This window comes from Chiloscyllium punctatum, chromosome 5, assembly GCF_047496795.1.
Source record: "Chiloscyllium punctatum isolate Juve2018m chromosome 5, sChiPun1.3, whole genome shotgun sequence".
Classification (NCBI taxonomy): domain Eukaryota; kingdom Metazoa; phylum Chordata; class Chondrichthyes; order Orectolobiformes; family Hemiscylliidae; genus Chiloscyllium; species Chiloscyllium punctatum.
Window position 1 is genome coordinate 135,481,617 of NC_092743.1, and position 25,651 is coordinate 135,507,267.

The 25,651-nt window shown below is 41.7% G+C and overlaps 1 protein-coding gene across 1 annotated transcript; it reads left to right on the forward strand.

Annotated features, from left to right (window-relative positions):
• Nucleotides 1-364: 364 nt before the first annotated feature.
• On the forward strand, nucleotides 365-8,095 carry msc (musculin (activated B-cell factor-1)). Its single transcript, XM_072571411.1, has 2 exons — nucleotides 365-1,368; nucleotides 4,396-8,095. Exons 1-2 carry the CDS (start codon nucleotides 736-738, stop codon nucleotides 4,480-4,482), a joined length of 720 nt encoding a protein of 239 aa, XP_072427512.1. The 5' UTR covers nucleotides 365-735; the 3' UTR covers nucleotides 4,483-8,095.
• Nucleotides 8,096-25,651: the final 17,556 nt, after the last annotated feature.

Sequence of the window (25,651 nt, forward strand, 5' to 3'; positions counted from 1 at the left end):
CCTGGTGCTGAGACACCATGCTGCCCTTCAATTAACCTTACCCTTAAATTCGTTATAGCTAGACTTCAAGTAAAGTTCCAATCATGCATTTTTTTTCGGGAAAAATCATATGCCAATAATTTTGAATGTTTAGGATTTAAGAGATACGATTCTGTCACATAATAGTAATTGAAGATAGTTCATTCAAAATATGGGTTTCATTCAGTAAGATTAAAGGAGCCCTGACTTGCCTTTTTTTGTTGTTGAAGTATTTGTATTTATACATTTAAACATTTTTTAAAATTTGAACTGAGGGTGGATTGTTTTATGTTTAATTATATGGCCCGAAATTAAGGAGCCGTTTAAACGGCCATTGCTGTAAACGAGTCGGTTGAAATCTCTGAAGAAGGAGCACTGGACTCGAAACGTTGACTCTGCTTTCTCTGTGTGTGTGTGTGTGTGTGTGGAGACAGTCAGACCTGCTGAGTTTCTCCAGCAAAGTCCCTGTGTTGATTGAGCGTTCGAATCCCCAACGCTGACGGAACGTACCATTTGGCACAGAAGTTTTTAAAAAATGAGGTGTTCATTCCAAAGTTCAGACTCCAGGCGTAAATGTAAGGTAGGAAAATGTTTAAACAGATCTTCAATGATAAAGAAAATAAACTAACAGGACGGAAACGCCCCCCTACCCCCATCCTGCCCTTGTTGAGAGGAATTGAGTCTCTGTTGTAGAGTTTCTCAGTCATTATCAATTGAATGGTTAGATCCATACAGCGCAGGTACATCCCCCTGTTACAAAATGATAGTGGAAACACTCAGAACCAGCTGGAGGTGGGGTTTCATTTGTCGACAAAGGATTTTTTTTTGCATCGGTCTTTGGTATTTAACAAAATTGTACAGGGAATCCTTTTCCAGTTGAGGTCCATTTCAATTTTGCAGAGAGCCGCTGTCATGTCGACTGGATCTGTCAGTGACAGTGAGGACTTGCGGGAGATGGAATTACACGGGTTCCAGCTCCGGTGTAACGGTTTCAAACACGAGGCGAACGGCACGGAGTTCTACATCTCGGCTGAAACCACCGACGGGCCGTGCTCCGACCGCATCCCCCAGAGGCAGAGGCGCCCGGGGGCTCGCAAAAAGGAACCGCCGAAGCGAGTCAAAGAGGGAAAACAGACTCAGAGAAACGCTGCCAACGCCAGAGAGAGAGCCAGGATGAGAGTGCTGAGCACAGCCTTCTCCAGGTTAAAAACCAGCCTTCCCTGGGTGCCGTCAGATACCAAACTGTCCAAACTGGACACCCTCAGACTGGCAGCTAGTTACATTGCACACTTAAGGCAAATCCTGGCCAGCGATAAATACGAAAATGGATACGTCCATCCGGTAAACCTGGTAAGGAAATGGGAATGTGACATGAACTAAGATTGCAATCATTTTCATGATCCCAGTAGTTGGCATTAACCCTGGGGCTGCTATTGTGGCAGGTGGATATCCGTCTTTTTATTTCAAATTCTGCCCAACAGGATAGTTTTTTTTAAAAAAAATGACACAAGGCAAGTATTAAACCAGCACCGGGGGTGAGTTGCAAAGTAAGTGCACTTGTCGACGTAGCGTGTGAATGTTGCAAGTGAATTGCTTACTCTGTGATTTAACTTGGGATTACTATTCCAGTCAATAACTCGCCTGTTTTTGCTCTGTCTGAATTCTCCCGTTACATAAACCTCTCCATTCCAACTGAGAGTCGAAAACAGACAAGTGCCTCTTTACCGTCCATGTCACACTTTTGAAAAAAAATAGCAGGATGTGTGCATCTGTTGGGGGGGGTGGGGTGGGGAGCGAACATGGATTATGGCATCCACAGCATGATATTAGTCCCACATTCAGATCTCTCCTCAGTCAACACGCAAGAGATCTCCATGGGGAAGTTTTATTTTGAATACAGCGCGGCATTAAACGCTATTCCGCAATGTTGTGGGACAAATCAGAGAGATCTTCCAAAGAACAGTCACCTTGCCACTCCGAGATAAAAAAAAGCTTGACGTTTTCTTTCTCTTGCCAAGACATTAGCCTCAAAGTGTGGGTAACTGCCTGAGGGGAAATATAACACAGAGGCCAGGCATGTCAATCGGATGTCATTGTTTGTGCGGACGGTGGGATAATAGGGTACAAAGTTAAAAATCACACACCAGGTTATAGTCCAACAGGTTTAACGCTCCTTCATCAGGTGATGTGTGATTTTTAACTTTGTACACCCCAGTCCAACACTGGCATCTCCAAATTATGGATAATAGGGTCACCGTGATTCCAAGATTTCTTGTTGCTGATTTTATCGCCTGGTTACAGATTTTGTCAGCCACCAACTCGGAAAGTGGCCGGTTCTGAACACCAACATAATCAAATTGCTTTAATGGCCAATCTTTTAATGTTTGAATTATGACGGTGGCGCATTATATAATTAGTCACTAATTACATAATGTGCCACCATCATAATTAAAATATTAAAGCTTTGCCGCTTTAATAAGAATTAAAATACTTCAACTTTCAAAACAACACAACTGCTTTTTTCGACGTGTTTCATTAATTTATAAAAAGTCTGTTTTTGAGCTAATTCCATTATGTGTCTATATACAATATCCTTTCCATCTTAGAGAACTGAATTCTGTGCAGCTGAAAGGAGGTCTCATGATTAGTAACTGGGATTGAGCAGGATTTTCACAAGCACTAACATTGCCTTGGAATTAGACACTGCCACTTATTTGCATTTCCATTAAATGGGGACGTTTACACCAAGCTAAACATTTCTGTGAAGATTCCTTCAAGTCTTCATTTACAACAAAGGAATGTTGTCACTTAAAATGTTAACTCCTATAAAAATAAATGGTCATCGTTTCCCGAAAGCTTGTCCGGATTAACTTCTGTCTGTTCTGCTTTTATTCCTGATGAAGGGCTTTTGCCCGAAACGTCGATTTCGCTGCTCGTTGGATGCTGCCTGACCTGCTGTGCTCTTCCAGCACCAATAATCCAGTATTAACTTCTGTCTGAGTCTCATCCTGCTTTGTTTCATTTCGAAGGACAGGCTTTTCAAGATTACATTTGAACATCTAATCTAAAACCTCTGGGGACATCAGTACTAGGAGCAGGAGTAGGCAGTGAATTCTACAGTTTCACGCCCTTTTGAGAGATGTAATCTCCCCTCATCTCTGTTTTCAATTCGCAATGAGCTCTCATTCGAGCTTGCCCCACAAGGGGAAACATCCTCTCTGAGTCTGGTTTGTCAATCCCCTTTAGTATCTTACCTGCCTCAATGAACTCTTCTCTCAATCTTCTAAACTCCACTCAGCATCGACCTAAAGCCCTCTTCAGCATCCCTGGAATCAATCTAATGAAGCTTAAAAATGTGTTGCTGGAAAAGCGCAGCAGGTCAGGCAGCATCCAAGGAGCAGGAGAATCGACGTTTCGGGCATAAGCCCTTCTTCAGGATTCTCCTGCTCCTTTGATGCTGCCTGACCTGCTGCGCTTTTCCAGCAACACATTTTTCAGCTCTGATCTCCAGCATCTGCAGTCCTCACTTTCTCCTAATCAATCTAATGAACCCAAACCAATCTGGAGTATTCCAGTTAAGGTTTATTGTTGTGATTCAAAAGGAAAGGACTTACAGTTCTTGTAAACAGCAAGAAAACAGCACAACTGTAAACTTCCTGTTCAGGATAACATTGTAACGAATAATCTCCCAGTTTTAATTGCTTACAACAACCCTTAACAAATGATTTCCTATGGTTTACATTTGTACAACTCCATGTGGTTAGGAAATGATGGGTTACCCCTTTGAACCTATGAATCTCTATGGGCACTGCATTAACCTTTTGTCGGTATTGGTCCAATTATTGAGCGTCAGTTTGAAAATTCGATCTTCCAGGGTTCTGCCAGCTGATCGGTTCAGCAATGTATCTCGTTGATTCTTTTTTGCAGCAAACTTATTGCAAGATATTGCAAATTATACAGAATCTGTATGTGATGTGGAGGTGCCGGTGTTGGGCTGGGGCGGAGAACTTAAAAGTCACACCACACCAGATTATCAGGTTTATTTGGAAGCTGGTACTGTTGGACTATAAACTGGTGTGGTGTGATTTTTAACAGAATCAGTATAAATTGATCTGTATTCCTTTTGAATGTTATTTCATGCAGAGTTGATTAAAGAGCTGAAAGCGCGGAAACACAAGTGCTGGCTGGAAAAACGGGCTTTGCGAAAATATTTAGCTCCTCGCTGTCACACTGGGGACCAGAGGAATATTTCATTCCGAGGAAGGGTCACTGGACCCGAAACGTTAACTCTGACTTCTCTCCACAGACCTGCTGAGCTTTTCCAGCATTTAGTTTGTGAATACATTCTGTCCTAATCCTCTTGATTTCACTTTTCAGACCTGGCCTTTCGTCGTTTCGGGACGATCAGACATCGACAGTAAAGACCTCACAGCTGCGTCCAGACTGTGTGGGACCACGGTGTAGCTGCAACATTCTCTCACTGCTCCCTGCTCTCTGCGCGGCCGTTCCCTGCTGTCTCCCCCAGACGGAGCATGTGGGTCTGCCTCAAGTGGCAGAGTTCCCGCGGTCCATCACCTTTCGATGTAATTCCAGGCTTTCGTCTTCTAACTACTTAGTAGAAGTTCGTCTACTAACTTCTAACTTTGCAGGACAAAGCTCTGATTTGCGGCCAAAAAAAATGTCTCGAGTTGACGATGGATTAGGAAAACATCAGTGGTAGCAGGATAGCCCAGAGGGTTGTTGACTGGGAGATACACAGGATGCAAACACACACACACACACACACACACACACTAAGGACCAACGGTGGATGTTTACATGACAGGATATAGGATAAGGCACGAACAAACTACTGTTAAAGTACACCCAGTATTAAAACAACCATTATTAATAGAACGTCGCTAGTTTTAAATCTGAGATGGATTATTTTTTTGTTCAGTAAAAGTATGAAGGGATATGGGGCAAAGGAGGCAGCCCACAGATCAGCCGTGATTGAATGGTTGGAGAGACTGATGGCCCTGATCCCTGACTAGCAGTATTATCTTGTGATATATAAATTGTGGGATAATGACCACAGTGGGTAGCAGAAGGAGCAATCTATTGTTCCACAGTACTGCAGAGTTATTTTTGGAATTTGAGTCAAGGTGCCATTGTCCTGCTGGCTTCCAATATTTTGTTACAAATTTGTACTACGCCTGTTGGTTTCACAGGTGGGCGCAACATTGTGGCCCTTTTCGGGCCTGTACTAGGCTGTAATGTTTCTATAGCGCACTCACCTCTCAGTCCTGCTTTCCAGGATTATGGTTTATTCATGATAGTGTACAGTTTAGTTTTTTATATAAAAATTGATTTTTTTTACTGTAGTTTTGTTTGAAAATAATTTTATATGTGGAAGCAAGAGCACTTTATATGTTTGCCATCACAATGTCAATTACTGGAAGATTTTACCTTGAAAAGAGCAATGGATTTAAGGTTGTTAGCAATAATATCTCAATTTCAGTGGGATTTCCAAATGTTTAATTCCTAGTTTCTTTGACCAGAGTGCTCCCAGTTGCTGGAACCATTTTTCATCTTTTAATCGTGACTGATTATTTTAGTTTTGATGTGTGAATTTGGTAACTTTTTATTTTGGGAAAAAAACACGCTGCAATGTGTGGGATCTACAGGATGCATTGCAGCCTTCTTTGATCATGTCTCAAATCTGCAGCTTCCATGACCTAGGCACACAAGGTTTGCACCGTCATTTCCCAATTCCCTATTAAGTCTCACATCATCCCAACTTGGACATATATCATGATTCCTTCATTGGCATTGGGTTAAAATCTTGCAACTCTCCCCCAAAAACAGCACGTGGCTCAGTGGCGAGCACTGCTGCCTCACAGCACCAGGGACCTGGATTTGATTCCACCCTTGTGTGGAGTTTGCACATTCTCCCAGTGTCTGTGTGGGTTTCCTCTGGGTGCCCCTCCCACAATCTAAAGACGTGCAGGTCAGGTGGTTTGGCCATGCTAAGTTGTCCATAGTGTCCAGTGCTGTGTGGGCTAGATGGATTAGCTATGGGAAATGCATGCATAGGGTATTTGGAGGGTTGGTGTGGACTCGATGGGCTGAATGGTCTGTTTCCACACTGCAGGGATTCTATAATTATCCACTTAATGTTAACTAGGGATGAGCGTCAAAAATGTGGCCTTTGCTTGTGATTCTCATACCATAGGAATGCATTTCAAAACTCCTCCTCTCAGATGTCACAACACTACAGAATGTGCCCTAACACCCGTGTTCTTCAGTATTTTGTTTTTCCACATTTTGTTGATAATGTGTGGCAAACTCTGTATTAAAACATCTGAATAAAACCCAGTGAAACAATATTTTTTAAATAAAACTGCGGTCAGCTTGACCGAAATATTTCCTTTTGATATGTAAAAGGTGCAAAGTACTTTAACCGTTTTAAAATGAGTCATTAAAATATCTGCAATGTGAAGGGTTGCATTTTAACTTCCTCAAAAACCCATTGACTTACAATTTGGACAGCATTGTTCAAAAAGCCAGACTTTCATTAATAATTCCTTGACCTCAGTTTCATTCCAGTGGTGGTAGGCAAGTATGAAAACAGCTTTCTGTTCAAGTGATAATGAAAGTAGAACTAATACCACACCTCCTTGTGTGTGATGAAAGTGGTTACTAATTTTTATATAGTGCAGTTAACTTAATAATTCAGTATTAAGTAACTTTTTGTATCCCAACACATTGAAAATCAGTTATTAGTCATTGAACATTGTGGCTCCAGTTCAGAGAATCACTGCAAATAGGGAAATAGATTTAAATAAAACAATTCACATAAGCATCAGTGTATAAACAGGAGTTATATAGGACTTGCACTTTCAGGAAAAGAATGTAAGTTATGTTACATTGCTAAAAGAATTAACTTTAACAATATATTAACTTTGAAAATGTAACAGACAAATTTAACTTTCTACTTAGAAATTGTAATTTTCCACGGCCCTTATCTTCTCCAATATCAACCACTTTCTTATTTCCTGTTCCATTATGCAGTTGCTACTCTTTCAGCCAACTTGCTTTCATTTGCTGGAACTCCCTCCCTTAACATTTCTCTTCTTTTAAAGATAATGTGGAGGTACTAGTGTTGGACTGGGATAGGCAAGGTCAGAAGTCACATGACACCAGGTTATAGTCCAACAGGTTTATTTGAAATCACAAGCTTTCGGCGTGCTGCTGTGTTGTTCACCTGAGGAAGGAGCAGTGCTTTGAAAACTGGTGATTTCAAATAAACCTGTTGGTCTATATCCTGGTGTTGTGTGACTTCTAACATTTAAGGAATTCTAGAGTTGCTACAGATGTGCTGGGGCTGTTATAATCAATGATTTTTTAAAAAATGACTGCCAAAGCTGCTGTCTCTCACTTGCACTGTTCACATCAGTACTTCCCTATTCAATTAGATCAGGAGAGGTTGCTGTTTGGCATCATGAGTGGGGAAGTTAGATGGAGCTAAAAAGCTAAAGGTCACAAATTGAATGGAGGAAAGTGAGAGTACAGGAAAGGCTGGGAATAATGCAGGAATCATTGTTAAATGGAATCTTATGGCACTCAACGTGTTTATAGGCCACATTAAGTTTCGTACATTAATGTAAAATAAGAGCAAATGGGATGAGATTAAATGAGGACAACCTGTAGCATGCAATAGCTGAATTTCAGTGTATAACCAATAAGCTAGTGAAGGAGTGATCATTTTAAGGAAAGGTTTGCAGCTTATTTAATTATTTGGCAATCCTTTTACCCCAAGTTAAAGTAAAGTATTATTCCAAAATAGAATCTTAAATCAATTTACTTTGAATGGCTCTGTACAGTACAATAAACCACAAATTATGTCACATATTCAGATAATAAATGCATTTGCAAACCACTATTTTCACTGGTTTTGTTTAATTTATTTGTTGTAATTAGTCATGAAACAAACGCTTGGAGGTATGCTGTACAAAAATTAATCTTTCCTTACATTTGTTAAAACATGTTATCAAGACCCAACACTGAGGTGATTCGTAGAATTTTAGCAAGATATTATTGGCAACATAGAAACTCTATATATTTAAATGATAAAAAATATAAATATATATTTTTACAATAAAGTTTATTGTTCTGTTTGAACTTCATTCATCAGATATATATACATATTAAGAACTAAAATGATATTATGATTTATTTAATAAACAAGATGGTTTTAAGATCTAATTAACATTTGCTTTAACAAATGCTTCCTTTCCTTGTCTTTGTCTGTTCTGGGACTGCAAAATAAATACCAAATGAGGGATGAGTGAAACTATGAAGAAGAAAGTAAGTAATTTTGATATGCAACATTATACATCATGTGTAAGTGACAGTTTCTATGCTTTAGCTATTGGATTTAGTAATTGGATGGGCATATTGAAATGATAATAGTTGTTCAGGTAGAAATGCAAAGCAGCATCTTGATCTCTAAAGTTGTTATAGAGTGGCGCATCAGATAGCAGTGATGTAAGTTAATGAGCTGTCCAGAAGCTAAGCATAACATAAACTTTAGCATAATTAAATAAGTAAATAAAATGAAACTAGTCTAAGATAGCAGCAGAGTGTATGTTCAGATGACAATATATCACATTTTGTTGGTGTGATACTATCCTGAGCAAACATGTTGCAGGAAGTGTCTCCATCTCCGATCTCTTTAGTGTCTGAGTTAGACTGCAAGCTGGAGAGAATTTGAGACATAAAGGAAGTGGAGGAATTTCTGAATTGTTACACCCAGAATATTGTCATGCCCTAGAGGAGAATACAGTTTCAGGAAAGCATGAGTATGACTCATGGGAAGCAGGCTAATGGTGATTTGGGAGCCATTGAGGAGGAGGTGCTTTAGATGCTAGTCTGCCCAAGTGGGGTGGCACGGTGGCTCGGTGGTTAGCACTGCAGCCTCACAGCACTAAGGTCCCAGGTTCACTTCCAGCCTTGGGCAACTGTCTGTGTGGAGTTTGCACATTCTCTCTGTGTCTGCGCAGGTTTCCTTCGGGTGCTCTGGTTTCCTCCCACAGTCACAAAGATGTGCATGTCAGGTGAATTGGCCGTAGTGTTAGGCAATAGTTAGAGGGAAATAAGACTGGATGGGTTACTCTTTGGAGGGTGGGTGTGGACTTGTTTCCACACTGTAGGGAATCTCATCTAAAAACAGGTATGATCTGTGAGAAAGGGAGCTGAGCTGTAATATAGTCAAACAGACATTGGTTAACAATGGCTAAGGAAAAAGAATAGAACCGAAGTGCAGTAGAGATGGGTGACTCTAAAATTTGTGGATACATTGCAACCTCTGTCGCCAATATCAAGTATGGTATAAGTTGCAATGGATGGGAAGAAAACTGAAAAATGAGAGAGGTGAATACAATTGTTGTGATCTGTGTTGGAATAAACGACATAAGCAGGAAAGAGGGGGAGCTCTTGTTGAAAATGTCTCAGGAGTTTAGCTCGAAACAAAAAAAAAACTAGAATCTCAAGTGTAGCAATCTTATCCAAGTCACAAGCAAATTGACATGGGAGCAGACAGATCAGAAGAATTGACATGAGACTGACGGGCTACTGCAGGAAAGAAGTATTCCTTTCTATGGGAGACTCACACTACCTCTACAAGAGGAATGAACTCTGCCAGTGGGGTGGGTTTCACCTGCTACTGAATGAGACAGTTGTCCAAACAGAAAGGATTAATAAGGAACCGCAAAAGAATTTAAACAAGAGGAGAGATTTACATCAAATGGAAGAAACTTAAATATAAACAAAACAAGGCAAGAGAAGATAGGTTAAGAGTAAAGCAATGGAGGACATTGTTGGGGACAGAATGAATAGTTTTACTGAACTGGAGTTTAAAGGATGGTTAACCATAGAGTGAGAGGAAATCCTATGAGTAATAAGTTTGAATGTTTGTAAAACCCTTCGATGTCTATAATAAAGCAGGGAGCTGGATGCAGTCATGGATTGGGTCACCCGATTAGAAACATAAACTCTGAGATCTGTCCACAGATGCTGCCAAACCTACTGAGCTTTTCCAGCAATTTCCGATTTTGTTTCTGATTTACATCATTCGCGGTTTGTTCAGTTTATTTTATAGATTGAGAGGAACTGGATATATAGGGATGACTGAGACATAATCACAGGATAAATCAAGAATGGGAATTAAAAATTGCAGATATATAGAAAAAAATAGAGACGGTAATAAGGGAAATAGAATGTCAATATTTAGGAGGATAACATAATGGTGGTAGAATTGTGTAACAGAGGCATCAGCAACACAACCATAGAAAACACGAGTATAAGGTGATGATGATAACCAATAGTGGGAGAGATGAGACAGAAGAAACATGCAAGTTAGGGAACTGAGGGGAAAACCATGAAAATTAATTATGGGGAATGTCATTGATCCTGATAATTAATTGGAAAAAAAGAGAAAAGTAATGGGGATAAGGAAAGAGTTCCCACAATGTGTACAAGACTTGATTTAGATTTAAATGCTTACTTAAGACAAAAATCAGAGTTTTAGAGTGCAGAAAATCTGAATGTGAAAGTCTGAGAATAAAACATGGGAAAATAAAATGAGTGAAAATATTGGCTATACATTTTTTAACCTTCATTTAAAAAGCTGTTGAACAGAGTGCATGAAAGCAATATTCTACTAAAAGGAAAGAACCAAGAAATCACAAGTGAAGCTTCCAGGATGAATTGAGGCATAAGAGAATAATTGATGTTTAGGAAAGAGGCTTATAATAAATAGCTGGGCAGCAGATAAGTGCAAATGCAAGGAGATTAGGAGAAAAGTTTTAAAATGGGACATATAATAGAAATATTGTTATATTCCCCAACAGGATCTTTGACTTTTAAGAGGAGATTCAAAATTCCAGCTGATAACTGAAATAATGGCACAAGTTTTATTCATTTTTTAGAAAATTCAATTGCTTTACTAAATGACTAAAGGAATTTTGACTCAACACTCATGATTTTGTAGGCAAATTATACTTTAAGTGACAGAAATCATACTTATATACTTATGAGAGCCCGATGAAGTATCATCTAGATTCAAAACATTAGCTTACTTTCTCTCCATGGATGCTGCCTGACCTGCTGTGATCTCCAGCATTTTTTGTTTTCAGTCAAGATAGTCTTGATATCACTGGTTAAAACCATTGATGACTATTTCTTTGTTAGGGACAGCTCAGGAAGGGATGATCTGTACCCTTATTGTCTCCTGTGTTTGCAGCACCCCTCAAATTATAACCGTGAAATTTCACAAGACTTACAGGTTAACTTTGTCCCTGGGAAGTTTCTGGAAAATTGTAGACTTTAGACATTTGGAATATTTTGTGGTTAATAATGTGCATTTTAAGTACAGCAAGATCCCATTTTAAATTAAGCAAGGGAGTATCATGTTATTTTTTAAAAAATGATGTAGAATCTCTCTTCATACATCAGGGACATGAATTTATAAAGATGACGGCCAGGGATAATTCAGATAATGTTTCTGGTGGATCATCACAACCATCAGATCTAAAGATGATAAATAATTTGTGAATTAAAATAATGAGCGCAGAAGGAAAACATCAAGTGAATGTAAAATGTTAATATGATGATTCTGCTCCTTTAACAAAGTTATGATGTCCTTGGTTTTTTTGTTTCAAGAGGTCAGAAAGACACAGGTTTCAAAACGTCTGGCTTTGATCCATTTGGAGAAGCTTTTAAGTTAAAAAAAACCTTGCATAATGAAAGGGGAGTGGTCAGTTCTCCCAGCTCAGCTTCTCCTCTGGTTTGGTTTGGTTTGGTTTTAGTAAGCAGTGAGTTGTGAAGCTGCTGGACCCAAAGAAGCAGGTCCATGCTGATCCTCCCTCTCTCTTCTGTGAGACCCTGAGTTTGATTTTCCCTTTTGTGCCAAAGGGTGGTTATGGGGATTGTTGCAAGTATTTGGAACAGCATCACTAAATTGAGATAATCTGTTGGATTTTCTGATAGTTTAAATTATTCTATATTCTGTTCTCTTTTGTTTGTGTTTCATTCGGTATCGTTGGAAATAAATTCTGTTTTGTTTAAAACTAAGTGGTTTGACCAGCTGCATTACTCCTGGAATATCCACACTTACACCTGCCTAAAGCAACTAGCAAAGTTAGGGTCTGGGATACTTTCTTAAAATGTTTTTAAGGAGTCTGACTTGGTCCATAACATTAGATAGGCACTGGTGCTACCTGAAACAGTATGGGCTTTGCAGACCTGGGCTAAGTGGCTTCAGGTAGAGATCCAAACTTTAAATCCACTGAAGCTAAGGTTACAGTTAAATGGTGGCTCAGTATTTATCCCAAAAGAATAAACAAAACTGATACCCCAGTGGGAAGATTAAAGATGGAAACATCCAACTCTGTCCCCTTCTCCTGCTTTCCCTCCATACTTTGTGATCCCTTTCTTCCTAAGAACTATATCTTGAAAGTATTCAATGTTTTGGCCTCCATTGCATTCTATGGAGGTCTGCAGTCAGATAATGGATGTTAAATAAATCTCAACTGAAGGAAAACCCAGAAAACATAGGTCCTCTCCCACCCAGCACATTTCCCTGCAATAGATTGCTGTACCATAGAAGCACCTAGAAGCATGGGGATTGCTGCACTCTGATAAACCTTAGCCTTCCATCCCAGATCCAGGACCTCAAATACTCCTACCCTCAGTCAACAAAAGGCTGAGCTCACACATTGGAGTCAATGCTGAATATCATCAATGATGTCTGCCTTCTTCAATAGGAGGCACCCAAGGGATCCAATGGTTCACATTGTCCAGGATCTTCTGTTGATCTACATTGATAGGGAAAGTGTTATGCTATGGGAGCTGGATGGGAGAGGACCTTTGTTTTATGGAGTTTTGGTGAAAGGCTTTTTTCTCTTTCATGTTGGAAAAACAACTAACAATGGCCTGACATCCAATTTTTGAGTGAGCGCAGACACACATGCACAAACATTATTTGCTTCCTGGGACTCAGTGACTGATGTCACAGGGATTGTAGTTTTCAGAAGGATGGCAGTGTGAGTTGAACGGTTTCCTATCGTTTCTAAACATTATATCCGCATGTGTGGGCAATTTTCCTGGAGGTCAAGTGCTGGGGGTTGTAGAACGAAACTTGGAGAAGAGGTCAAAATGTCTTGTTTGACTCAGACATGATCTATGGTAGTTTCATTGATGGGAATCACATATAATAGTGCCTCAATGAATACGATAAAAGGTCTTACTCAGACTGTACGAAACATTTGTCCATTAATGCTCACGGGGGTGTGGGAGTCTGAAATCAGGCAAGCTGGAGAGTAAGTGATCAGGGAGTGAGCTGCACAGAATAAGTGAATGGGAGAAGTTGATGATTGGGAGTGAAGAGTGTCTGTGGTCAGGTGGAGAGGGTGTCAGAGATCTCAGAAATAGACATATCAGTGATGGGGGAGGATTATGTTGTGGAAGCTAGTAATTGGGGGTAGGGATGCGGTGGGGTCTAGAATATAAGTGATTGTGGTTCGGGGAAGTCAGTGGTCCTGGGCTGGGGAAAATTGAAGATTGCGGAGTCTGTAGCAATGTGAGCTTGCACTGTGAGACTAGGGGAAGCCCTCTGGTCCCTCCTGACAAATGAGCAGTGCTATACCTGAAGGGCTTAACTCATTACTCCATTTTCTCATTATTCCTCATTACTCCTGGGTTCGAATCTCAGGGATTAAAATTGGAAGATGTTTTTAAAAATCGCATTAAATTGAGTTGCACAAATCACTTTTAAAGGTTTCTGTAACTGTCCTGTCTCCTGTGAGTTACCCTGATTGTTCACATCCTATCTCCATTGAAGGCAGAATGGGATGGGTTACTATGCTGTTGGAGTTGGGATTGAGACTTTGAAAGTCCCAACTGACCCTGAAGTTTATGATTCCACCAGATGGCCAGGATCTTCCAGCACTGTCAGCGCTTTCTGAAAATGTGGGGAGACATCTGAGCTGATATTTTGCAGCATGACCCAACCACAATTTGGAGGACAGCAACAAGACCTTTTTTGAGATCAAGACTCTCCCCCCAGGGTGATCATTCCACTCAGCGAGAGCCACCAGCAGGTCGGAGCTGCCATGACAGGACACCCAGCATCCTGGCAACCAAGATGACATGCAAGTGTCCTTTGTAGGGGATTCCTGGGGTCTTGGGGGCCACAGGGAATCATGGGGTGGGAAGGTTGGAAGCAAGGATTGGGGCATTGCTCTCAATGGCCATCCCTGCAAGTTTTCTCTCCCTTTATCAAGCACCAATCATTGCAGATCACCAATACCCTCTAACCCACAGCAACATGGTATACCAGTGCAGTGGGTTGACTTTCTTTGTCCAAACTAAAGTGAAGATAATTGCAGCCCGAGCTGTAAAAGGCCCTTGAACAATACTATGTGGGTCTTAATTGCTAATGGGTGACAAGCTTAAACAAGCTTTCCTCTCAGACTGGAATTTGAGCTGAGTTGGGAAGGCAGCCCATTCTCTGATGTTATCGTCCTGCATTATGGTGTCTCCGGACCCACCACCTCAAGGACTGGAAGATCCCACCCATCAAACCACATTATCATGTTCAACATCTCAATCCATTCACCCCCTCAAAATTCTAGACCACAAAGTAGTATAAATCCAGTTTGTGTAACATCTTGTCACAAATTAACTCTTTTATTTCAAGTATCGCTATGATTAATCAATACCAAGTTATCTCTCCCACAGTCTGCTGTGCTCAAAGAATATTGGTCCATCCAATGTAATTTCATTAAATCTTGGCACGTGAAAGTATAATTATATCATAAAAGAAAAACCACAAGAAATAGGGCAATCAACTTAAACTAAAGGCATTTTGGCTTCTGTAGAAAGAATGAAGTTAGTAAATATATTGCAGAATACTGGGGATCATGGTAGAAAGATACATCTTAGTTGATATAGCCACAGCTAGGACACCTCTGCAGGAGTTCCTCAGGGTAGTGTCCTAGGCCTAACCATCTTCAGCTGCTTTATTAATGACCTGCTGTTCATTGTAAAAACAGAAATGTTTTTTGCTGTTGATTCCACAATATTCAGCTTCAATTGAGATTCCTCAAATACTGAAGCAGTCTGTTCCTGCTTTCAGCAAAACCAGTCTAGCATTCAGGATTGGGCTGATATATGACGAGTTCCAGGAACTGTCTATCATCAACAAGAGAGAACCTAATCACCTCCACTTGATGTTCAGTAGCATTATTTTGCTCAATTCCCTCATCATCAATTTCCTGGTGGCCACCATTGATCAGAACCTGCACTGGACTAACTATACAAATACTACGGTTACAAGAGCAGATCAGAGGCTGTGCATACCTTAATGTACCAAAGAGCCTATAAGGCACAGTTCAAGAATGTAATGGAATGCTCTCCATTTCTCTGGATGAACAACACTCAAGAAATTCAATTCCACCCAGGAGAGAGCAGCAGCCCGCCTTGAAATGCCATCCATCCCTTCAATAGTCACAACCATTGGTGCCCAGTGGCAGTAGCATGTACTATCTACAAGGTGCATTGCAGCAGGTCTCCTTTGAAAGCAAATTCCAAACTCATGACTTTTACCACCTCGTTGAACCTGCGAACATCAACATTTGCAAGTTTCCCTCTAAGTTAGGCAGCAAACGTAGAAATATTTTACTGTGACTTCACTGCTGCTGTGCCAAAATCCGGAAGTCTTGTCCCAGCTGTGGCACATGAACACTCATACTAGATGGATTGCAGCAATTCAAGAAGGCACTCATCACTAACTTCCCAAGGATGACTTGGGATGGTGAACAAAAGTTGGTCTTGTCCAGAATTCTCACATCCCATGAAAGAAATTTTAAAAAGGCACGGTCCTATTTCATTACAATAAAGTAGAAAATTGTAAGTGCATGAGCCAGATTTTAACTTGAACATTAATATTTAAACTGATATACATATTAATATACCATATACTTGTATTAACATGTTACAGTATTCAGCAGTCATGAATATCATCTATCAACATTTGTGACAATTGAGTTAAAATGAATTATTAATTGAGTTATTTACCAGATTGTTAAATAAAATAGAATATTGTTTAACCACTTATGTTATAATGGATATGTTTACAAACAATCCTGATACAGCTTAATATATCAGCTGACTGCTGCAATTTTAAACACGTACTTGTTCTTTGAATTCATTTTCTTCTGCATGAGCAATAGCAAGTTTTCACAATAATAGGTTTATTTTGAATCATGCTACCTTGGAATGCAGAATGTAATGCTGCATATGTGATATGTTTTCCAGAAGTGATTTAAGGGTGATTTAAATCACGGCATATATCTCAACAACATTTGGAACCAGTTATCTGATGGTTGATTCAGCATTACTCTAGAGAATGGCTTCAGTTACAGTGACAGATCCTAAGCTCAGAGGATATCGGTCAAGACAAAACTGAATGAAAAATTCTTATAAAAACAGGGGTTTGATCAGCAACACCAAATGTCTGTGAACACCATAAAGATAGATCATGTCTACAATTTCGTGCTTCCAACATTGAGTCACAATTAACAGGAGAGGAGAATTAAGTGTTCGATTGTTTAGCCATCCCAATCATATTCTTAATCATAACAATCTAAGCTAAGCAATTAACTGTTTAATTTTGATTTAAGCCATGAATCCCTTTTGTATTTAAAATTTACTGTGGTGCAGAAACTCTGTAGATTTTGTGACATCTTTTTAAATCAAAGAATTTGGTTCCGAAACAAACACTAATTTTCAAGTCCTAGCCAGAAGTGCTCTCACTATAGATCAATCACTCTGCATGTTTGAAAAGACAGCATTAGACATTCCAAATGTGTACCCTTTAACAAGTTATCAGTTCTCATTTCTTTTTTCAGAACATATGGTGGGAGATTTTCAATGAGAGCACAGAAAATCTGTGGAGGGTGAGTGTGGAAAATTGCTTTACAGTCACTGGGGTCAATATTAATTCCTGCAACCGGAGGGGAACAGTTGGGGGCTTTAAAACTGAAAAATCGGGGAACACTTTGCATATGTGTGTCTACTTGGAGAGGAAGGGGCTTTGGAATGATATTTAAATCAGGTTCCCACAGTAAAGCTGAGAACCTAATTTAATATTAACAGCTGCAGGCCAGATCTCCCAGGACATGAGAAACTGAGCAACTGGATGGAGAAGCTGCAGAAGTTAAATGCTTTTTAGAGCATTTCTTGAGAGTTGGGAGGAGATGGTGTGCTTTACTCAGTCTTAGGGGAGGCAATGGCTCAGAGGTAGTGTCATGGGACTGGTAATCTAAAAATCCAGAGAATGTTCAAGGGACCTACTTTTGAAACCCATCACTGTAAATGGTGGAATTTGAATTCAATACAAATCTGGAATTAAAAGCTTAAAGATGACCATGAAACCATCGTTAATTGTTGTTGAAGTTCCTCTGATGTCCTTTCGGGAAGGAACCTATCAACTTACCTGATTCGTTGACATGTGACTCCAGGCCACAACAATATGGCTCTCATCTACCCACCTATCTGCTTCACCCTTCACTCCAAACTATCACCCCCCACCACCTGCATCCACCTATTGTCTTCCCAACTCCCTTCTCCCTCCAAGTACAGGACAATAGTTTGCTTTACACTGAAGCTGATACTGAGCAATGAGGGAAAGAAATTCAATGAGTGTTAACCTGAGATACTTCCTTATATTTTTGAGCAGAGGTATAATAATTCCTCACCTACTGGAAAATGGTGCATTCCCATCTGAGGGACCATGAGAATGGGAGAATGTCATATTTTGCCACACACACTGGTGCTAACAGTGCGGCTTCAACCCCTGCACCAGCTGATGTTGTATTGGAGGTCCTGTCTTCTCAACTTCTCCCCTTGGCTGAGACCTCAGGTGACCCTCAGGTTAAACAAAGGAGAAAGGGGGACTAAGATACCTGTATGTTTAGTTCGCTTTTAATATGACACACACACACACACACACATAGACACGCACACACACACAGACACACACACACACACACACACACACACAGACAGTCACACACACACACAGCCCCCCCACACATATATATACACACACAGCCCCCCTACACATACACACACAACCCCCCACACACAGCCACACACACACACACACACACACAGCCACACACACACCCACAGACACACACACACATATACACACACAGCCACAGCCACACACACACACACACACACAGCCACATACACACAGCTCCCCCACACACACACAGCCACACATACACAGCCACACACACACAGAGCCACACACACACAGCCACACACACATATACACACATACACAGCCCCACTTATACACACACCCACACATGCTCACATACAAACATTCCTGATGAAGAGCTTATGCCTGAAACATCAATTCGCCTGCTCCTTGGATGCTGCCTGACCTACTGTGCTTTTCCAGCAACACACTTTGTAACTCTGATCTCCAGCATCTGCAGCCCTCACTTTCTCCCTGCCTTGTAAAATGGCCCGGTAAACCATTCAGGTGATTAGCACCATTTGTGATCCACAGATACTGAAGCAGTGCATTTCCAAATGCAGCAAGACCTGGTCTTGGGGTGAAACGTGGGAAGTTACATTTGTGCCATACAAATGCCAGGCAGTGGCCACCTCCAACAAGAGACAATCTCGTGCTTCTGGACACTCGGTGGTGCACTATAATTGATTCTTCCACTATCAACATTCTGAGGGTTAGAATCGACCAGAAACTGAACTGAACTAGCCATATACAAGAGCATATCAGAGGCTAGGAATCCTGCAGTGAGTAACTCACCTCCTGAATTCCAAAGCCTGTCTACCATCAGCAAAGCAAAAGTCAGGAGGGTGATGGAATCTCCCCACTTATTTGGATGAGTGAAATTTCAACAACACTCAAGAAGCTTAACACCATCCAGGACAAGGCAGCTGGCTTGATTATCATCACATCCACAAACACACTCTCCCTCCACCACTGACACACAATAGCAGTAGCATATACCACTTACATGATGAACTGCAAAAAATCATCAAAGATCTTTTGATAACATCTTTCAATCCCACAACCATTTCCATCTAGAAGGACAAGGGTGTGTGGGAACATGACCACCTCCAAACCACTCACCAGCATGACATGGAAATATATAGACCTTCCTTTACTGTCACTGAGTCCAAATCCTGGAATTCCCTCCCTAATGGTATTGTGGGTCTACCTCCAGCACATGGACTGCAGTGGTTCAAGAAGGCAGCTGAAACCACCACCTTCCAGCCAGCCACCCCAACATCCCATTAGTGGATAAAACCAAAAGAACTGCCAACGCTGTGAATCAGAGACCAAAATAGAAATTGCTGGAAAAGCTCAGCCGGTCTGGCAGCATCCGTGGAGAGAAATCAGAGTTAACGTTTTTGGTTGAATGGCCCTTCCTCGAACTGCCAAACCCACTGAGCTTTTCCAGCAATATCTATTTTTGTATCTCATTAGTCAATAAGGGAAAAGAAAATGCAGTTATGTCAACTGCCACAAAGGAATGAAACTGGGCTGACTTTTTGTCATGAACATGGACAGTATTGAAATCTAAGTGAATGCAGTGGTTCAAGAAGACAGTTTGTCACATTTATTTGGTTTATAATTGTCACATGTAATGAGATACAGCGAAAAGTATTGTTTTGCATGCTATCTAGGCAAATCATACCTTACATAAGTACATCAGGGTAACAGAACAGAATGCAGTATATAGAGCTACAGATACAGAAAAGGTGCAGAGAAAGATTAACCCTAATGTACCAGAGTAGAGAAGGGCAATACAGTAAATGCTGATCCAGCCAATGGCACTCACTCCCCATGAGAGAAGATTAGATTAGATTCCCTACAGTGGGGCGTTCAGGCCCTTTGGCCCATCAAGTCCACACTAACCCTCCGAAGAGTAACCCAAACAGACCTATTTCCCTCTGACTAATGCACTTAACACTATGAGCAATTTAGCATGCCCAATTCACCTGGCCTGCACATCTTTGGGCTGTGGAAGGAAACCCACACAGACACGGGGAGAATGTGCAAACTCCACACAGACAGTCATCCGAGACTGGAATTGAACCTGGGTCCATGGTGCTGTGAGTCAGCAGTGCTCACCACTGAGCCACCAGGCCATCCATGAAGAAAGGATAATAATTCCAGCAGCAAGCTTTTGTGATCTTAAAACAAAGAAGGTTATTTATGTTCACACACTTACCCCGATTAAATTGAAAATACATATAGAACATAGAACATAGAACAATACAGCACAGAACAGGCCCTTCAGCCCACGATGTTGTGCCAAACATTTATGCTAGCTTAAGCACCCATCCATGTACCTATCCAATTGCCGCTTAAAGGTCACCAATGATTCTGACTCTGCCACTCCCACAGGTAGTGCATTCCATGCCCCCACCACTCTCTGGGTAAAGAACCTACCCCTGACATCCCCCCTATACCTTCCATCCTTCACCTTAAATTTATATCCCCTTGTAACACTCGGAGGAACTGATCATTTATAACTGAGCGGTGAAGGGATTGTTTCACTCGATGGGTTTGAATTGTTAGAAAGTTATGTATTTAAGACTAAGATTGACTTTTGTTCTGTCAAGGGATAAAAAGGGAAAGTGGAGTTGAAGCCAAGACTCAACCACAATCAGATTGAATGGTGAACTGGATTCAACAGCTGTCTGGCGTACCCATACTTCAATTTCCTACATTTCCTGTCATCAAAGCTTTTTTATTTCCACAGTCGGTTGCGCAGTAAATCTTGGCAGGTCAGAACAAGCAGACTTCTATCTTTGTTTTGCGGATAAGATGGAAATATACCAAACTTACCGAATGAAATGTATTGTGCTGAACTTCTGGATGAGGCAGTACTTCATCGATAACAAGAAATCTCAACGCTCGTTGTATTACTTGGAAGCAAGTATTAACTTTGTGTTAAATGACATCTTAGAACTGACAAAGCAGGCATCTGTGTAATCGTGCCCTGACCTTGATTGTGACAGCATTATTGCAGAAGCAGATAGTGAGGCAATGCGTAAAGTAGTGTTTTAATTATTGGCTATTGCACGAACACTGATTCCTTACACATTACATATCTCACACATAATGTGGGGTATGAGGCAGCACTGTAGCTCAATGGCTAGCACTGTTGTCTCATGGGACCCGGGTTCGATTCCTGCCTCAGGTTACTGTCTGTGTGGAGTTTGCACATTCTCCCTGTGACTGCGTGGGTTTCCTCCGGGTGCTCAGGTTTCCTCCCAACGCAGAGGTGCCCAAAGATGTGCACATTAGATCGATTGGCCATAGGAACTGCAGGGTTACAGGGGTGGGGTGGGGGGATGGGATGCTCTTCGGAGGGTCTCTGTGGACTCAATGGGCCGATGGTCTGTTTCCACCCTGTAGAGCTTCTATGTGTTCCCACATACAGTAAGATTGTTTGTAAGGGTATACTGTTATGTTTATTCCACTCTCTAGTTTACAAACAAAAGAATTCACAGCAGACTGTGAGGTTTTGTGTACCCATATTTCTAGAAGATTATTTCTCAGATGAACCTGAAGTTGGAATTGGCAGGAGACTCATTCTCCTCTTCTGGATCTCCTTTTCACAAAATCTTCTAAACCCAACAGCGCTCCCATCTAGAACTGCAAGGGCAGCAGATACATGGGAACACCACCACCTGCAGGTTGTCATCCGAGACACTGACTATCCTGACTGGGAAATATATTGTCGTTCCTTCAGTGTTGCTGGGTTAAAATCCTGGGATTCCCTCTCTGAGGGCATTGTGAGTCAACTCACACCAAATGAATGCAGGTGTTTGGGAAGGCAGATCAGCATCACCTTCTCAAGGGCAACTAGGGGCGAACCATAAAGTGGAGGGGGGGGGCGGGGAAATGGCTCAGTCAGCGCCATCCTACTTCCGTGAATTAAACAAAAGGTCCTGACCCTGGAGCACTCTTGACCACTTTGTGCAGTGTCAGCGATCAGCCCCACTGTGAGGCATGAGCGATGTATTGCGTCCTGGAAAGACCAATCCTTGTCCCAAAGCAGTAAATGCCTTCTGAGCTTCCACATTCTGCACATGGTATAGGAGCTGCTCAGTTTGCACCTTCAACCATCAAACCTTGAGTATGGCGGGGCTCTGCGTCTTCAATCTTGTCACTGGAATGACATTTGTTGAAAACTGTGGTAACATTTTAACAATGATGTGCCACCTATGGTGCTCTCATTTGCACCCACTACACTCCGCGGGTGATAGCCATTCCTCCACTGTCGGGCCTGGAAGTTTGGTTGGTTAACTGTGGATTGTTCATATTTGGAGGCTCCAGACTGGAGGCAGGAACACCCTCCTGGTCTGTGGGTGGGGGTGAAAGGCCCAGTTACCCTTGGAGAGGCCTGAAAGGAAACCTCTAAGAAGTCATCAGAGACCAGACCAACCTCCCCCAAAATATATCATAGTGATAGCCTAGACCCTAAATTTCATTTTACTTTAAAGACAAAGCGCTGTATTCCAGATATGACTTGATTGGTCTACCACTAAGCTTTAATCAAAACACACTTTATTCCTACAATATAATTAAAATGCAACAAAACAAAGAATCTGTATAACTTTACATTATTGAGAGACTTAACACGGCAATGTATTATTTAACCACTCATCACCAACCATTCCAATATAGGGAGCATCCCATAAATGCGCCTTTTGTCAAAAATACAAGGCAATGGCACGGTGGCTCAGTGGGTAGCACTGTTGCCTCACAGCATCACAGACCCAGGTTTGATCCCTGTCTCGGGCGAGTGTCTGTGTGGAGTTTTCACATTCTCTCTGTTGTCTGAGTGCTCTGGTTTCCTCCCACAGTCCAAAGATGTGGTTTGGCCATGCTAAATTGTCCATAGCATTCATGGCATTAGTCAGAGGGAAATGGGTCTGGGTGGGTTACTCGTAGGAGGATTGGTTTGGGCTGAAGGGCCAGTTTCCACACTGTAGATAATCTAATCATTTCCTACCCAGAGCAGAGTTGTGGCCTACTCTCCAGCTGCCTTCCCAGTGCCAGAGACCTGGAGAACTTCTTCCTCAACTAACTGAGGAGACTCTAATCAAGAGCAAATACCCACTGGGATGGCAGCATCACAGCTGGTGGACGGGGCAGGAGACAGCCTTGCCAGTGCATCCTCCAAGAGATCTTCCTCAGAGGTTGGTGAGGGATGTCCCATGGTTCTGTCCATTCGGCTGAAGTTGCCACTCATGCCTGCAGGAGGCAAGAGAGAAGATATGCCTCATTAAGGAGGTAGATGTTCTGCCATATCAACAGTCCATTCACAGTGGGGAAATGGGAGAGTAGCACAGCAATGGACAATGACTCATACTCCGTTCCTGGGGTCATTGACATTTCTGGCTGACACAGGATTGGTCCAGGTCTTCTCAGATGACAAACAAAATTATTGGATAATGAGAATCATCATAGTGATTGATAAGGTGAATGTTGAACAGATGTTCCCCTGATGGGACAGTCTAGAACAAGAGGTCATAGGTATAGAGTGACAGGAGGCAGGTTCAAAACTGAGATGAGGAGAAGCTACTTCTCTCACCGATTGTGAGACTTCCACAGTGGAGGCAGAATCAATCAGCAAATTCAACAAAGAAATAGATTTAATAAAGAAATCAATATGTTTCTAATGAAAAGTGGGATAAAGGGCTTTGTGGAGCAGGTGGCAAAGCAGAGTGGAGACCAGAGTGGAGTGATTCCTGAAGAAGGGCTCATGCCCGAAACGTCGATTCTCCTGCTCCTCGGATGCTGCCTGACCTGCTGCTCTTTTCCAGCAACACATTTTCAGTTCTGATCTCTCGCATCTGCAGTCTTCACTTTCTTCCTGAGTGGAGACAAGCCAGGTTAAGATCAGCCATGATCATGTTAAATGGTGGAACGGGCTAGAAGGGCTGAATTGCCTTCTCCTGCTCCTAACTCCTAGGTTCCTATAGGAGATGAATGTTGACCATTTTACCATCCATCTTGGCTCTTTCTTTCTTTTTGTGGGCTCTGTTGTTCCTCAATGTGAGAAAGGAAGGGAACGATTGCGATGAAAGCGGCTGGCACAGCTGGTACGTATGGGGGAATAGGGTAGTGAGGTGCCACCAGTGAGTGAGTAGGCAGTGCAGAGGCCGTTTGGGGTTTGGTACTGTGGGGTTTTAGTGGGTGTAAGCAAGTGAGCGAAGATGTCATAAGCAATAGTGATTGAGCCTGAGCTCTGGCAGGAGGTGGGTTCAGTAGCAGGGACAGAAGTTGCTGAGACAAGATGGTGGCACTTAACCTGACAGAGTAGAAAAGGTCACTGACCTTCTTTCTACACCTGCTGACTGTTCTTTGGCACAGTTGAGACCACATTGACCTGGGGGTCAAGCTCAGACTAGGCTGACTGGACCTGGAGTTGTTGCCTTCTTTTGGGGGAAAAAGAGAGCTCTCTTGTGTGTCATCAGGACTAGCTCAGACCTGTCCATAAGGTGGTCAAGCCATTTCACCTTGTCTGCCATCTCCAGGGCAGTGGTGGACTGAGAGCAACTGACCAGGTGAACAACCACCTCAACTGGGTGCCCAGGAATTCCACAATCCCCTGGCAGCTCTTCTGCCGATGGTGATTAGGAGACTTGGGTTAACATCAGACACGTGGGACACCATCATGGGGTGATGCTTGGTGAATGAGGGATCTGTTTGGGATGACTGCACAGGAAAACCTGCTCAGACTCGGGGAGAATAACTCTCCGTGAAACCCAGTGAGATTGATACTTTACTGATTTCTGGAAAGGGTCAGCTCATTGTGTTTATTTGATATCTTTCAGCACCATCTTGTGGCAACAAATCATAGAGTTGCCACAAAATGACATGATGGATATTAGCTGCAGGTGGTACGCCTTAAATCTGGAATTATATTCAGTTAGAGTGAACAATTTGGAATAGATTTTTCAATATTTGCTTTCTACATCCCCCTCAACTATTATATAGGACACCAATAAGCTATCATTCTTTCTCAAAATATTGTCTATTTCAATTTTGGATACTTACAGATTAACAAATATTTCAAAACTGCACGACTCTGTAAATAGGAAGTATTAGGAAGTATTTAAATAAACTCATTTGAAGATACTGTTTTACATTTGTAGTCCTGAAAACCTTTTCAATATGCAATTATTTCACCATTTATTTAGTTATTTATATGTTGCTTAGGCATTTAAAAAAAAATTTAATTAGATTAGGTTACTTACAGTGTGGAAACAGGCCCTTCGGCCCAACAAGTCCATACCGACCCTCCGAAGAGTAAGCACCAAGACCCATTTTCCTCTGACTAATCCACCTAACACTAGGGGCAATTTAGCAAGGCCAATTCACCTGACCTGCACATCTTTGGACTGTGGGAGGAAACCGAAGCACCCGGAAAAAACCCACGCAGACATGGGGTGAACATGCAAACTCCACACAGTCACCCGAGGCTGGAACTGAACTTGGGTCCCTGGCGCTGTGAGGCAGCAG